A 15,315-nucleotide genomic window follows, 5' to 3' on the forward strand; every position below is an offset into this window, starting at 1 on the left:
CATAAATTAATAGATCATGCAAATAAATTAAATTGTAAAAAATATTGTCTATTGAATTTTTTAAATTTAATTCTCAATTCATTAGCAAATAGTTTTTTTTTTCAATTATAAAAGAGTTAATTTCATTTGTTTTTATCTTTAAGAGATGTTTACGAAAAGTCACATCTATAAGTCTCATCACAACCCTTTCTTAAATAAAATGTTTATTAGGAACAAATTTTATATATAGACTAGGAAAATAGTTATGCGATATAGCTGATATATGTTTCCAACACATTTACGTACACTTAATGATAATATATAAATCTAATTTCTAACCATTTACATAATAGTTTTCACCACAGAAAAACGAATGTAATAAATGGTATAATAAAAAGAAAATACTATGTAAATTGTTGTCTTTACTAGAGATGGCAAATAAAACCGTCCCCGTGGGTATTGCCCGAACCCGTCCCCGTTTTGACGGGGAATCCCCGCATTGACTGGGTATGGGTATGGGTATGGGGAATCCCCGACTTTTTCAGTTGGGTATGGGGATGGGTATGGGGATGTACATATACCCGCCATAATACTCGTCCCCGCCATATCTCCATTCTCGTTTAAATTATTAAAATATTCACAATTAATCAAGTAACCCCTATATATATATTTTTTTTTCTATTTTTTATTTCTTTTAATTATTTCATTTGTCATGAAACTCATTCTCATCTCCAATATATTTTTTATCTTATCATAACCTTTATGTAATTATGTTAAAATGATGTATGTTAATTAAAAAAAAAATTATGCCTCACATTTGAATATTTATATTATTTTTTAATATTTTTATTTATTATAAATTTTTCTTTCACATGAGAATGTTTATACTCTCAATTTAAGATAATATAAAAAAAATTCTTTACTTATTATTATTATTAATTTTTGTTTAATTTGAAGAACTCTTTTGTTTCATTAAAATAATTTTCGTTATTTTTCAACCATTAATTATATGTTAATATTTGAAAAGTTTTCTTAATTCTCTAAGATATTTTTCGTCTTATCATACCTTAGTTATACATTTGATTTCCTTTGTGTGATTTTTTTCGATAGTCTCTCAAATTATTTCTAAAACACACATTTGTTAGTTTTTTAATATTTTTATTTATTTTTTTTATTTTCATCATGTAGAATAATATTTCGATATATTCTATCTAATTATTTTTTATTTTATAACTCATTATTAATCATAATGTAATTTTTTCACTTTAAATTCTGTTTGAAGTGGTTAAAATTTTATATATATATATATATATATATATATATATATATATATATATATATATATATATATATATATATAATGATATTTAGGAATAGTATATGATAATTCACTACAAGAAAAACATGAAATGGTGACTGATTTAGTCAGTAACCCATATCAGTCACTATTTTTCGTCATTGGTGGTAGTAGTTGATTTATTGTCTGAATCAATGACTAAATTAGTGACCGATTCAATGATCGAATCTGTACTTGATTTAGTGACCAATTTAATTACTAATTTATATGTAATTTAATGACAAATTTTTTGGTCACTAATGATATTTCTATTTAATTTTAACCACTTCAAACATAATTTAATAATTAGTTCTGTAAGGTATTTTTCATTTTATCATACCTTAATTATACATTTGATTTCCTTTGTGCGATTTCTTTCGATAGTCTCTCAAATTATTTCTAAAACACACATTTGTTAGTCTTTTAATATTTTTATTTATTGTTTATTTTCATCATGTAGAATAATATTTCGATATATTCTATCTAATTATTTGTTATTTTATAACTCACTATTAATCATACTGTAATTTTTTCCACTTTAATTGTATAAATAACTTTTATTTACTACAATATAAAAATTTAATGTAATTGCTATGAATATTTTTTTGTCACTATCCAACATATATTGAAGTTCAAAAGATACAAAATCTATGTCAAAATTTTATTATTATGTTTATTATTTGTTCTTTGTGTCATTTTGATCAAGTGATGTATTATAACTTTTATTAGTGTATAAAAAAGAGATTCATTATAATTTAAAAAATTGAAGTAAACAAACATTTAAAATATATTTTAATTTGAATATTTGTTTTCCTTTTATTATTATGTTTATTATTTATTCTTTGTGTCATTTTGATCAAGTGATATATTATAACTTTTATTAGTGTATAAAAAAGATATTCATTAGAATTTAAAAAATTGAAGTAAACAAACATTTAAAATATATTTTAATTTAAATATTTGTTTTCCTTTTATATTTTTTTGAAATATTTTTTAATTTTATCAACTAAGTTCATCAATGTTGTAGTTTGCAAATTTAACAAATGTTTTGGTTCACATGAAATTTTATTTGGTATTCTAATATAAAATGTAAACAATTATAATTTATTTTAAGGTATTTGGCATCGAAGAAAATCCTCATAATATTGAATATTTCATAATATTATGTTTTCTTTACCGTAATTTTTTTTCTTTTATAAAAATTAATATTGAAGTAGTTAGAACACGGGTACGGGTATGGGTACGAGATTATACCCGTTATCCGGTGGGGATGGGAATGGGAAAAAAATTTGATACCCGTTGGGTTTGGGTATGGGGATGGGGATGAATTTTTTATGCGGAGATGGATATGGGATAGCGAAACCCGTCCCCGCCCCGCCCCGCCCCGTTGCCATCCCTAGTCTTTACATCACCACTTTTAAATTTTACCTAACGAACATTTAATGAGTTATCGAAAGAAACTTACTATAACCCATTCAGAATGTGCATAGCTTTAGAAGATTCAAAACAAGATTATTAATACTCATTAACTTTATCAATTATTAATCTTAACAAAAAAACCTGAGTTGTTGAACACATAATGTTCGAACAATCCTCCAAAATTTAATTGCAAACTAAATAAAGTCCAACATCGTGTTCTTCAGATAGACCCTCACTAATTCACATTCATTTCGTATCACTTCAGCTATAATAAATGCACTCTAAACAACTTTTCATAAATATCGATAAGTACGAATCAATATAGACAAAATTGATCATCCCAAAGTCCTACTTTTTTAAGAAATCATCAAAAGACGTTTCTCTCTTAACGCTCTCCTTATATTTATTTGTTTTCAAGAAAGTGATTGTCACAAGAGAAATGAAATTAAAATAAAGAAAATAATAGTAAACGGGTTATTATGCATATTGAAATTATCGGGGTGTGAAAAGGATGATCCTAAAACATATTTTGAATTTTAGGTCAAGGTACCTCTCCCGACCAAATTTTTTACATCATAATGAATTCTTTCCGGTTTTCATTTAATAAAAATAAAAATACATTATTTTATCCTCCATCTCTATAGTTTATTGGTGTTAAAAAAAATTAACATATTTAATTTTATTTTTCTTTTAGAATTTGAGAACATGTTTTACAAATTTAGAAATATATTAAATTATAAGTATATAATTTAGAAATAAATTCTAAATTAAAATATGTTTCTAAATTATAAATTATACCGTGTACAATAAAATTTTGTATTATATAATCTAAAATATTTATAATTATATGATAATTTGAATTTTTTTCACACCTATTAATACAAAAATAAAACAAGAGAGTTCTAAAGTAATCATAGTAGACTATAAGTAGCTAAAAGAACAATTTGTGGGTTAATTTAGCTTTGTTTAAAACACATTTTCTCATCTTTTATATGACCATTCAATAACAATTCTCATATTTTATACCATCATTCAAAGTCAACTCTCATACTTTATGCACTCACTCTCAACCATCACATATAACCCGCCAATTCTCCACCCCCAACCACCATGAACACCCTCAACAACCATATTATTTTATTTCAAAATTTGACAATTCCCTAACCCCAATCACATGTTTTATTTTAAATTTTACATTTTGTAATTTAAAAAGATTGTAAAGTTATCAAGGAAAACAATAATAATCTTCCTTTCTGTAAAAAAAAAAAAAAAAACCTTTGGTATGTTTCTTGTCATACCCGCCATGTTCGGCGGCTTAATACTTTCTCAAGTTCTCTTCTTTCCCTCTATGATCTTTATTTTACTCTACAAAAGACTTATAACATTTATTTAACAGCAGTCACTTATCATCAGTGTTTGGTTTATGAAGTAAAAACAACAACACTTGTTATGTACAAGTACATTCATTAAGGAAATACTATGACAAACTAAGCAACAGGAAATTAAGGTTGAAGAAACTAAAATTACATAATAAACATTAACAAACAAATGCAAACATCCTTGTTGTGTTGTCCTTGATCAGTCCTTGTCTTTAGGAGGAGAGTAATACAACTTGAAAACCCTAGGAAGATAAACAGGCAACAGAAATCCAAACAAATTGTAACACCAGAAGGCCATGTTAGCCACAGCAAGCACTCTCCCCACATAGATTCTCCTTGCAGACCCACTGTGTTCTTCGTTAACCTTGTTGATCTCACTCCTCAGCCAATCCACAATCGTGAAAATCCGCCTTGAATTGTAGAAGATAGGCACAAAAGCCCTAATCGGAATTGAGAACCCGCCATAGTATGTCACCCCTTCCATGAAAACTTGGCTGGCCAAGAGAAAAACATGGGGTGCTGCTGCCTTGATCCCTTCTTTGTCACCCTCAAATATTCCGTCTAAGATATAGGCAATTGGGGCAAAAAGTCCAATGATGGCCGCTACAAATATATAAAGGGCAAACATTTTGTTTTGTGGGTTGAAAACTGGGGTGTCTTTTGATGGGTGAAGAGATGGAAAAGCCACTTTTGACAGGAGCAACACGTAGACTATGGAGAATGCTACAAAAGCAAAGTCTTGAGGACAAATCATGCCACTTGCAGACAGCACAATGACCACGGCCAAGCAATTGAGATGGCGGAAAGACGGGAAACTTGGTTTTCTTGGTGTGGTGATGGTTTTGTGAAGTCCATGTTCTTCTTTGTGATCAACTTGTTCCTCTCTTGGTAATCTAATGTCAGAACCGGTTGGACCAACACCACCAGACATTTTGTTTGTGAAGCTACTGAGAAAATGTGTGAAAGGAAAGAAAGGCCAATTTGGTTCTGTTTTCAGAGAAATGAGAATGAAGAAAGGAATGGTTAGAATAAGTGATAAAGGTGCAAGATTTTTACCATTCTAAATGAACTAAATATGGTGAGAAGTATATGAAAATGACAGAGAAGGCGAGATAAGGTTGAATGCTTAGCGGTGGAGAGAAGAGGTTTACGTGAGTATGATAAGGATAATTGATACGTGGCATGCTTAGGTTTATAATGATGACACGTGTACTTAATTAGTTGTGGACGTGGCACTCTAAGGAACAAGGATATCTAGGAACATCTGATGTCTGCACTCACTGAAAATTATCGGTTAAGATTCTTTCTGCTTTAGTTTTTCGTGAGAAATCCCTGATCCAAACAAAATAAATGTAATTTTTGTGCAATGTGATATTAACAGGGTTTTGGTTTGAAGTAATAAATGTTGTAAAATAGATTAACTTTTTATCTGGTTCATTTAAAGTGAAATGTATTTTTTCCATCAAGTTTCACACCACCAGCAATTATTCTGTATATCAATTGAATTTTGTTTTAATGGTAATATGTAGAAGTGTATGTGAAACAAATAATGATCGTAAAAAATAAAAATTATTTGGAAAAATACTTTAGTTTATTTGAAGTCATGGATTAACCTAAAACCTCCATATAGTTTGAGTCAAATAGTTTATTTTGTTCCTTCATTAAATACTACTACTGTGTACTTAAATTCTCAATCTTATAGTACTTTAAATAAAATTTAAACTTATCATATTATTAACTAAAATAAAATAAATTAATATTTTATTGTTTACAAAAGTGGTAATACATTCAATAAATATCAAAATATGAGTCCAATAGCCGATTACAAGTTTCCTACGTTTCTTCGCAACTAGTGTTGTTAAAAATACTGATACTAAATTAAATGGCATAAAAAACTAAATTTTGAAAAAAATGAATCAAAAAACAAAGAATTATGAATTAAAAAATGTATTTTAAAAAAATATTCATTAGGTATAGCTCAAATAATTAAACAAAAGTTCAAAATAATTTAATTTGATTTACTTAAAGTAAAATTTAATTTAATTTATTTAAATAAGTATAAACTTCAGAATAACTTCTATAATTTTACTTCAATTTTATAATAGTTGATTTTTGCATTTTTTTTCTCAGTAACAATTCAGTTTTAAGATAAGTCAGCAGCTCTAGTGACTAGACAATATGCAGCTGAAGTTTTTATCCGATTTTTTTTTTCCATCCAAAATATCTTCTTAAAGAGAAGTTGAATTAAATATATATGGACGACTTAATAATCTAGCAACGCAAACTATTTTTTAATAGAGAAGGGTTTAAGTTTAGCTTCACAAAGCACATCATTCGAATAGTGAACAAAAGTTTGAGGTGTAATTAGGGATGAAAAAGAAAATCAATATTAAGTGAATTATTGGTGAGTAAAATGTATTAGTGTTAAGCATATTTTAATTACTCATTTATTAATGGATGAATACAATTACTTATTTTTAAAACAAAAGATTAAAAGGTATTAATCATTAAAAAATTGTTTGAAATTCAATTTTATATATGTATATTCTTTTCAATTAAACTTATGAAATCTACTTTACTGTTAAATCTATATAAATTTACTGCATTATATCAGAGCAATAGAACTATTGAGACACTTTCAGTGAACAAGTAAACCTACCCCACGAGACAGGCCGCTTGCTTGGCCAATTTTTAGCCCGGGGGACAAGGTTGTATTAAGTGATAACCATGAAAACAAGAGGATGCACTTTTATAATAATAATAACCAGACAAATTTATTACACAAAATTTTGGTAAAAAATGCCACAAGAAAAAAAATAAACTTAATGCACAATCCCCTATTATGCCTTCATTTGAAGGAAAAGGACGGAATATAAAAAAAAAAAAAAAAAAAAAAGCTTCAGGCAAAAACCTACCTCCAACTTTTTGACAGAAGACCATCGATAAAACTGGAACCTCTGCTAATAAATTAATTGGCAAGAAGTCAATCTATGCATATCTGTCATAATTAAATAGTCCAATTTCTTCTTTGTCTCTCACAACAACTAGACTGCTGCTTTTTGTTTGGGAATGTACTTTATCTTCATTCCTTTTTCAGGCTTCGTTTTGGGTTTAGATCTTGCTACTCCAGAGGTTGCAGGCAACCGGTTCTCTGTATCACAATCCTGGACAGACTGTGCTCCACGAGGCTGAGGCTCAGAATCAGGTGTGCAAACCAATTTTACATGGTTTGACGAGATAGCTTCTTTCCATCCTGTATCACAATTTTTAATTAAATAAGCAAACTTAAGACCAAGCCAAGCACTTAGAGTCTGTTTGAATATAAAGCTAAAAGAGTTTTTGAGAAATTCTCAACTCCAAAAAAGTTCAGTAGCTCTCAAAAACACTTCTAGCTTATATACAAACAGGTTCTTAATAATCACACTGCCACTACAGTAAATGAACAATATAATGAAGAAAGAGGTAAGGATTACTTTGGGCAAGAAAGGATTTTGCAGCAAGGCTGGACAGACGTAAGCTGTCTGTATCTACTTTTGCCACATTATGGGAAAAATTGTCCCCAAAATCAATATCATCATTACCCTCTACACTACACAACCTTAAACTACTTTGACCAGACGAATTTTCATCAATTTTCCCATTAATAACATCAGCTTCTGTCCCACCATTTTGAAGTGGAAATGACTCTTTAGTTCCATGCTGGCTAACAGGCCTCCAAAACTTTGTTAAACGACCGTTGCTTCCTGGTTTCTCCTGAGCAGTATTCAGCTTGGACAGATTCCCTGCCGAGCAATCCCGCTGGGGTGCCATAGAATTACCTCCGGAAGGGCAGCAATTACCCAGACTAACCGATACAGATCCTATCAAAACTTCATGATTTTTAACTTTGTCTGGTTCTTTCAGCATTTTGTTTTTTAGAACCACAGCATTAGATTCTGCTTTAGGTTTTCGACTCCAAACCTTACTGCCATTGATTATAGGAGCTACCCTAAGATCATGGCTGGTTCTATGCTTTTGATTAACTCCAAGCTTCGACAGTTGAGAATTTTGGCCTGCATTCAAACCATTGGCTCTTGCCCATTGGGATTTTGGTAGCCCTTGCCATCTGGCAGGCATTGTGCCCCGGCGATTATGTCCTTGTAATGTCTGCCGCTCTATATACTGATCAGTGTCACAATCATCATACCCTGACGGCGTATCCCCTTCTATAACTTCATTAGTGTCTAGGCAGTGAGAAGTTACATGTGGTGGAGGAGAATGATCCGCAAATATATCTGGATTATGTGCATCGAAGTCACATGTACCCAAAGATGCTTCTCCTGGTGATACATCCTCTCCTGCGCTGCTTATGTTCCCTTTAGTTTCTGTGTCGTCTTCAATTTGCTCCTTTGCCTTGTGTTCTTTCTGTCTGAGCTTTTTCTGGCGTTTCCTCTCTAAAATCTCAGCTTTTCTATGAATAGATAGAAAAAAATAAATACAGAACCTACAATAACTAGTTTATAATAGAGTACATAACATATCTAGTACCTTATTATTGGCTTCGCTATAAACAACTTAAAGAGCAAGGCATTAACTACCCAAATGATCAAAATAATGTAATTTTGTTTATTTATTATTATAGGTCATTAGAAGTTGCAGAAGTCATTCCAAAATTCAGACAGCTAAAGAAAGAGAAATATAAGTCATTACATATACATGTCTATTTTAAGTCTATTATGGTATCTAGAAGTATTCTTAAAGCCAGATAGTAGACCATGGGTAAACTAAGAAAAAATTGTTGCATTATGATGTTCTGTCAGTGCAGTGAGACTATTAAAGTTTCGCTAAAACTACGCATAACTCGTTCTGAGTGAACATAATAAACACCAGTATCCTTCATAAAACCTGGTCCTTGTTGGGAATTGTTTCTCTAGCTAAAATCAAGTTAGGTTTCTTTTCCTACTGTTTTTCATATGCATTGATTCAATGACTATATAAATTCCCTGCTTTCAGCTATTGAAAAAAGAGTAATGCTCGGGCTCCACTTTAAATACTAAATTTCATCCAATTGAGGTGACTTCCCTCTAATGGAGGACAATAAAAATTTTAAATGGAGGCAAACAAATTGAAGATTAGACCATGCTTTTAAATGAAACTCAACCAAACACTTGAAATATTTTCCTTTCCTTAAGAATCTAAAAATTGAAATAAAAATCAAAGAACCGCTCAGGGAAGACACAGACCAACAACACCTGATATCAATAAAGGCACTAGAACAAGGGAATGAATGGGGAAAACGTACCAAGAAAGATTGATTCAAGGACAAAATGGTTAAATGTACCTTTTCTGAGCAGCTTCTTCCTCTTCCACAAGTAGCTTTTGGCATCTCAATGCTTCAGCATCCTTGTCAGCAAGCCAAGCCTTCACCTATATGAAATGAAATTCATATTTCATCACTACTGTAACTAAGAAATAAATGACCATATTTCATCATTACTGTAACTAAGAAATAGTAAAGAAAGGTTATTATATAATCACGTTAGATTTAAGAGAATGTACATGCAGGATATGCCATAATTTTGGTTTCACTGGCAATGCGTTTTCAAAAGCATTATAGCTCAAGCTATGTGCCAAGTCAAATCTTAAGGAAACAAATTAGAACTTTGTTTATTTTATGGCATCAGAGGATGCCAAAATATTGTTTTATATTAATTATCTTTTTAAACCCTTCTATCGCCTCTTTGTGTAACTGAAAAAATGGACTGTTGTGTTACGTGTAAACTCTTCCACTTATGTATATGTCAACATATGGAAACTGTCAACAATGATAGAAGCATGAACTATTGTGTAATTCTAAACAATTTTTTAGACCCTTTCCACCAGTAAAATCAGGATCGTGTTACTTGGGAAAAAGCCAAATAGAAGAGTAACCACGAATTGATTTTATACCATAAATCTGATTGAATAACTATGGATTTGTTCATTGTTAACTTTTGATATAAGTGAAGCATGCATTTGAACAAACTAAGGTTTTGTTAATAACCAACACTCCTAAAACCTTGAGCCATTTGGCAAAGAAGGCTCTTGCACGGCTTTATATAATTAACATAAACATACAATACTATGACATTGAATGAATCGAACAACAAACAAGCCTAGACACCCACAAAATCACATCAGTGTCATCTACTAATCTTTACAAAAAAAAAAAAGGGAAATGTAGCAAAAAACACATGAGAGGGAGGAAGAGAAGTTTAGAGGTAAACAGACAGATTCTTAAGTTGGTAAAAAATTACCAGTTTCTGCTCTAGCAAGAAACTTGTGCAAGCAACTAGGTTTTTTTGTTCAAGACCAATCTTTCCGGCCTCTCCATCAAAAACATATCTTTGCATTGACACTGCCGATCCAACCAAAAATGTTTTTTCACTAGAATCATCTAGGATACTGAACAACTCTTGGGAAGATATAGGAAAACTAGATGGCCTGGATTGAACAATATTCTGCAAAAAATTTAGATAGACTGTGTTAATATATCAAAGGAATGTACCAGCAAAAAAGTAGACTGGGTGAATAATTGATAAGCAAGATCATGTAATGTATCTTACCAAAAGGGCAGAACCAGCCCTCAGATAATACTGTGGAAGAGAAGAAAATCCTTGTTTTCTAAGAGTTGTCAAAGCTTCTAAAATTGAAGACCCTGGAACTTCCTGGAAAGCATTTTAAAATGGAAACCAAAAAAGAATAAAAGATACTTTGACTAATTCAGGTTAAAATAAAAACAAGAGCTGAAAAGAAGACAGCATAAGAGACTAGTGTCATTGTATTTGTAGCTATGCTTCTTATCCATTTAGCCTACAAAAAATAGTGTTGTCTGCAATCAATTGTCAATATAAAAAAGACAATGATATTTCCAAACAAGAACAGAGAAAAGGCTTAAAAACTACATTCACATTTGAAAAGGCACCTAGAACCTTCAACAATCACCGGAAAGTTTCCTAACTAATATGGCAATCAAAAGAGCTTTTATCAGTCCGAAAAATGCAGCACACTGAACAATAGTCTAAGTGGAAGAGTAAATTTCTGAAAGGATTTCATGTATAGAAAATCTTATAATATGGCAAACCAACAAGATTTTATGTAAATTGAGGTGAAAATGGGAAATAGATGGAGAAGCCCCTGTCACTCAACCGCCCACACTTTCATTTCTACCAATCGTAGCTTAACATAACCAGTACACGAGAAGGCAAAACCCATTAAAATAACATCATATAAACATAAATTAGTCAATAGGCAAAAAGATATTACCTCCAGCATCACATTCTTGAATGAAACAACTTCCTTTGCCTCTTCTATGGAGAGCTACACATGTTATTGAATATCAGCATGCATAAAACAAGATGTATTCAACATATAACTGAAATTCACAACGACCAAAGGTTACCTTATCCCAATATGCCCCTAAAAGTTCCCTATTCTTTTTAGAATCCTACAATGTGTAAGAAGCAATAGGAAAAAGTGAGGAAGATTTGGAAAAGAAAGATAAAAAAACAGAAAATAATCTCAAGGGGGCAAAAGCATGAATAACAAGCATCAATGTGTTGTTAGATAATTGCTTCTGCTCATTATAAATACAAAGATAACCTTATCAAGCTTTTTCAACCGGTGCTGCACACGTATGTGCCTTCTATAGTTAATGGGAGAGCAAAATTCTCGAGAACACTTGTTGCACTTTTGTAACTGAACCTTCACAGGAGAGAGCAAAGGCCACCCTGGAAGTTCTGTAAAATGGATGAAAGGTTTTATCATAATGTCAAGGTTTAAATCAATGGCATCAGAAACAAGCTCAAAATCTACGTATGGTACTTTTACACACTAGTCAGCAAGCCTGCGATAGGTCACAACAAAGGCAATACCAGTCTAGCAATTTTAAAATTTCAATTCTATGTTTCCTCTTTTTATGGACTTTTATATTAAGCTGTTGAAGGAAGGCTGCATATCATGTGAATTGCATATAACCACAGGCAGCATATAAGTGCCTTTAAAATGAACCCTTAATTCTTTAAATAATTGCAAATACCTTGCTGATCTAAAGCATGAAGTAATTGAATCCACTGTACTGGGCTGTCACCGGCCCTAGGAAAGGAAAGCAAAGGTTCTTTTCCAATTGCTTGTCTGAATATTGTATCTAAAGAATCATTTCCATCATCTGTTTTTGTGAAACCGGTTGTGCCTGAGGCCGGGAGTTTTGCAACTGGCATCTATTCAGACAAAAATCTTACCAGGAAATTTTGCTAGATTGCACTGCACAACTATACATGTAACAATGGGAATAAATTTAAATTCAAAGAGAAATGAAGAAATGAAAAAATGATTGATTCAAATTCAATGTCAAAGAAACTAATAAAAAATGTCAACACAATAACATATTGCCAGACCCATGCCACCAGAGTGATAAGAATCGTCATATCATATAAAACAGAACACATTAGATCAGTGAAAAATACAACAAACATTTCCAACCAGAGCACAATAGATCGATGTAGAATCTACACTACAACTTATTCGGTGACTCCATTATTAAAGAAACTAATATTCTTGCATTCTCAATAGGTAAGCACTCGACCACCATAGTTTTAAAAATAAAATTACGATTCATTAAACCTAACACAATTTATCATAAACACACGATCTATCATAAACATTCAACCTTTATTCATTTTCATCCTCGACGAAGGAGACGGGAAAGACCCCGAATTTACTTCCAACAAAAACATAATACAATGGAGTAGGAGAACATGATCTAACATCGGGAGTGAAAAAATTAAGTGGAGTGACAGATCACGTACCAGGTAGAAGAGATCGCTGGGAGATGAACGGATTCTGTTGTGACGATCCGAAGTGGGAGCGAAACGGCTGCAAAGGAATTGAGAGTGTTTGGATTTGGATGGAAAGAAGATCGCGAGAGGAAAAGCGAAAAAATAGCCTATGAGAGAGAACTCTCTGGCATTCCTGCAGGCTGCAGTTGTAGTAAGGAAAAAGAAAAAACGTTTCTAACAAGAAACAACTTCAAAAACATAAAAAAGTAAAATAATAAAAGCAAATAATAAAATACATTGAATTAATTACTCTTCTATTTTTTGTTTTCACCGCTAAGATTTCTACCCACACTCTCTTATAACGCGTGAAAAAATATGGTATGGAATTGTGGTTTGGTAACAAACCAACCACTTACATTCCGAAGATGGAGTGAGTGATCGCACGTGCCTGTTTTCAGACTGCACGTGGGTTTATATGTAAAGAGTGTCCTTTTCGTCATTTCAGGATGGAATTAATCAGAAAACTTAGAAATAATTCCTGTTTGACCTTGTCCACTCCAAGGTATTACTATTTCTACCTTGCTGTAACTTCAAAATGAAAATCATAAAAATAACATGAAGATCAATATGATATTGCAAATTAATATTATTATTTCCTAACTACTATTTAAAGAAATGAAATAAAAATTAAGTGTATTCCATCAATTGTATTACAAAATTTATTGATAATTAATTATAGAATCTTTTAGTACGGGTAAGTTTTTTCATTACATCATAATTTTTTAGAATTTTAAACAAGATTTTTCGTACGAGTTAAGAAAGAAAAAAAAGTTAAATATATATTTTTTTAACTTCAAATTATTTTTTAAAAATTAAATCATATATTAATTTTGTCAAAATTGTTATATTATAATTAATAATAAAACTCTATTCTCTAAAAAATATTTCGAATGTTATTTTATATAATTTTTATAATGTACAATGGCAAGATAAAATAATAATAAAATAAAATATGTACATAATTTGAGTAAGATGTAAAAAAATTGTACAAGCTATTCATAATAGATAAAAAAAATCGATATTATAAATTAATACCGTGATATTGATTATCTTTTTATAACAAAACAGGTATCTTAGTACATTATACTCGTGAATATATGTATCAGTTAATATTAAATCTATCAAAATATTCATATATATATATATATATATATATATATATATATATAATAGATTAAAATTTGTATTGGTAGGAATAAATTTTGTACACTATGATTAAATTTTGTATAATTAAATTTTATTAAAGTCAATTTGCAATTATGGTGGCATATGTGTTACGTTTTTTAAGATTAAATATAGATAACATATAACCTTATAAAATGTTGCAAAATGTTAACATGAATGAAGTTAACTGTACAATTATTTATAACTTTATACTATTTATATTTAGTCTCTCTTTAAAAAATTTGTTCAATTTAGTCAAATGTGGATCTAATATTTCTAATCAAAGTTTGCTAAATTTATTTGACATTTTAAACATGTTTTATAACATTTAAGTTATTTATAACGTTTTACATATTTTCTTCAGTGTTAACTAACAATTATGTTTAAAACGTTAAATCAATTTAGTCAAAGGACTAAATCAATGCATTAATTCTATGATTGAAAAACTAAATTGAGTCATGATATTAAAAAATGAGTAATTTCAATGTGTAAAGAAAGTTGAGGAACTAAAAACCTATTTATTTCAAAAAATCACTTCTAAATGTTGAACTTATATCCATGATTTATATACATGGTCATATATTAAAGATGTTTCTACACAAAAAAAAATAATATACAAATCATTTCACAATATTTTAAATGATTCTAATTGACTCAATGAAACTAAATTCATTAAGTAGAAAGATTTTAAATTATAAATGTCAATAACAACTTCATAATGATGTCTATTTATTTATTGATTTGATGACAATTTAAATTGATTTATTTCTTTTTTTGTTGAAAACATAAATTAAAAATAATAATAAATAATATCATTTAATTATTGCAATTATTTATTTATATTTTAAATACTTTTTGACACACATATTTTATTATTCATTTTATTCTAAATTTAAATATATTTCTTTATATTAAATAACAATATCTAAAAATAATCTATAAATTATAAACAAATCAACCATAATTTTTTATTATTCACTATTTTAATTAATTATTATAATTTTAAATAAATATCTCATATATTATATTATTTTTTATATATAAAATATATTATTATTAGTATTAACCGAATCTCAATATAGAGATTAATGGTAAGACTTGTCAATTGTATCCTAATGTCAATTCGTGCATTACTTTTATAGTCAATTCACAAGCTTGACTCATCGAAGAAGAGAAGATTGGA

General features: G+C 29.8%; 2 protein-coding genes across 2 annotated transcripts; both read right to left on the reverse strand.

Moving 5' to 3' along the window:
• Nucleotides 1-4,163: 4,163 nt before the first annotated feature.
• On the reverse strand, nt 4,164-5,195 carry LOC114190189 (uncharacterized). Its single transcript, XM_028078987.2, has one exon. The coding sequence runs from the start codon at nt 5,042-5,044 to the stop codon at nt 4,313-4,315; it is 732 nt and encodes a 243-aa protein (XP_027934788.1). The 5' UTR covers nt 5,045-5,195; the 3' UTR covers nt 4,164-4,312.
• Nucleotides 5,196-6,841: 1,646 nt separating this feature from the next.
• LOC114191605 (C2H2-like zinc finger protein) lies at nt 6,842-13,139 on the reverse strand. Its single transcript, XM_028080885.2, has 10 exons — nt 12,939-13,139; nt 12,170-12,401; nt 11,734-11,870; nt 11,534-11,578; nt 11,398-11,451; nt 10,698-10,799; nt 10,389-10,592; nt 9,434-9,519; nt 7,587-8,563; nt 6,842-7,366 (listed from the first exon to the last, which is right to left on the reverse strand). The coding sequence occupies exons 2-10, from the start codon at nt 12,348-12,350 to the stop codon at nt 7,158-7,160; spliced, it is 1,995 nt and encodes a 664-aa protein (XP_027936686.1). The 5' UTR covers nt 12,351-12,401; nt 12,939-13,139; the 3' UTR covers nt 6,842-7,157.
• Between the last annotated feature and the right edge of the window lie 2,176 nt (nt 13,140-15,315).

This window comes from Vigna unguiculata, chromosome 7, assembly GCF_037176805.1.
Source record: "Vigna unguiculata cultivar grain cowpea cultivar isolate G323 ecotype 2 chromosome 7, ASM3717680v1, whole genome shotgun sequence".
NCBI lineage: Eukaryota > Viridiplantae > Streptophyta > Magnoliopsida > Fabales > Fabaceae > Vigna > Vigna unguiculata.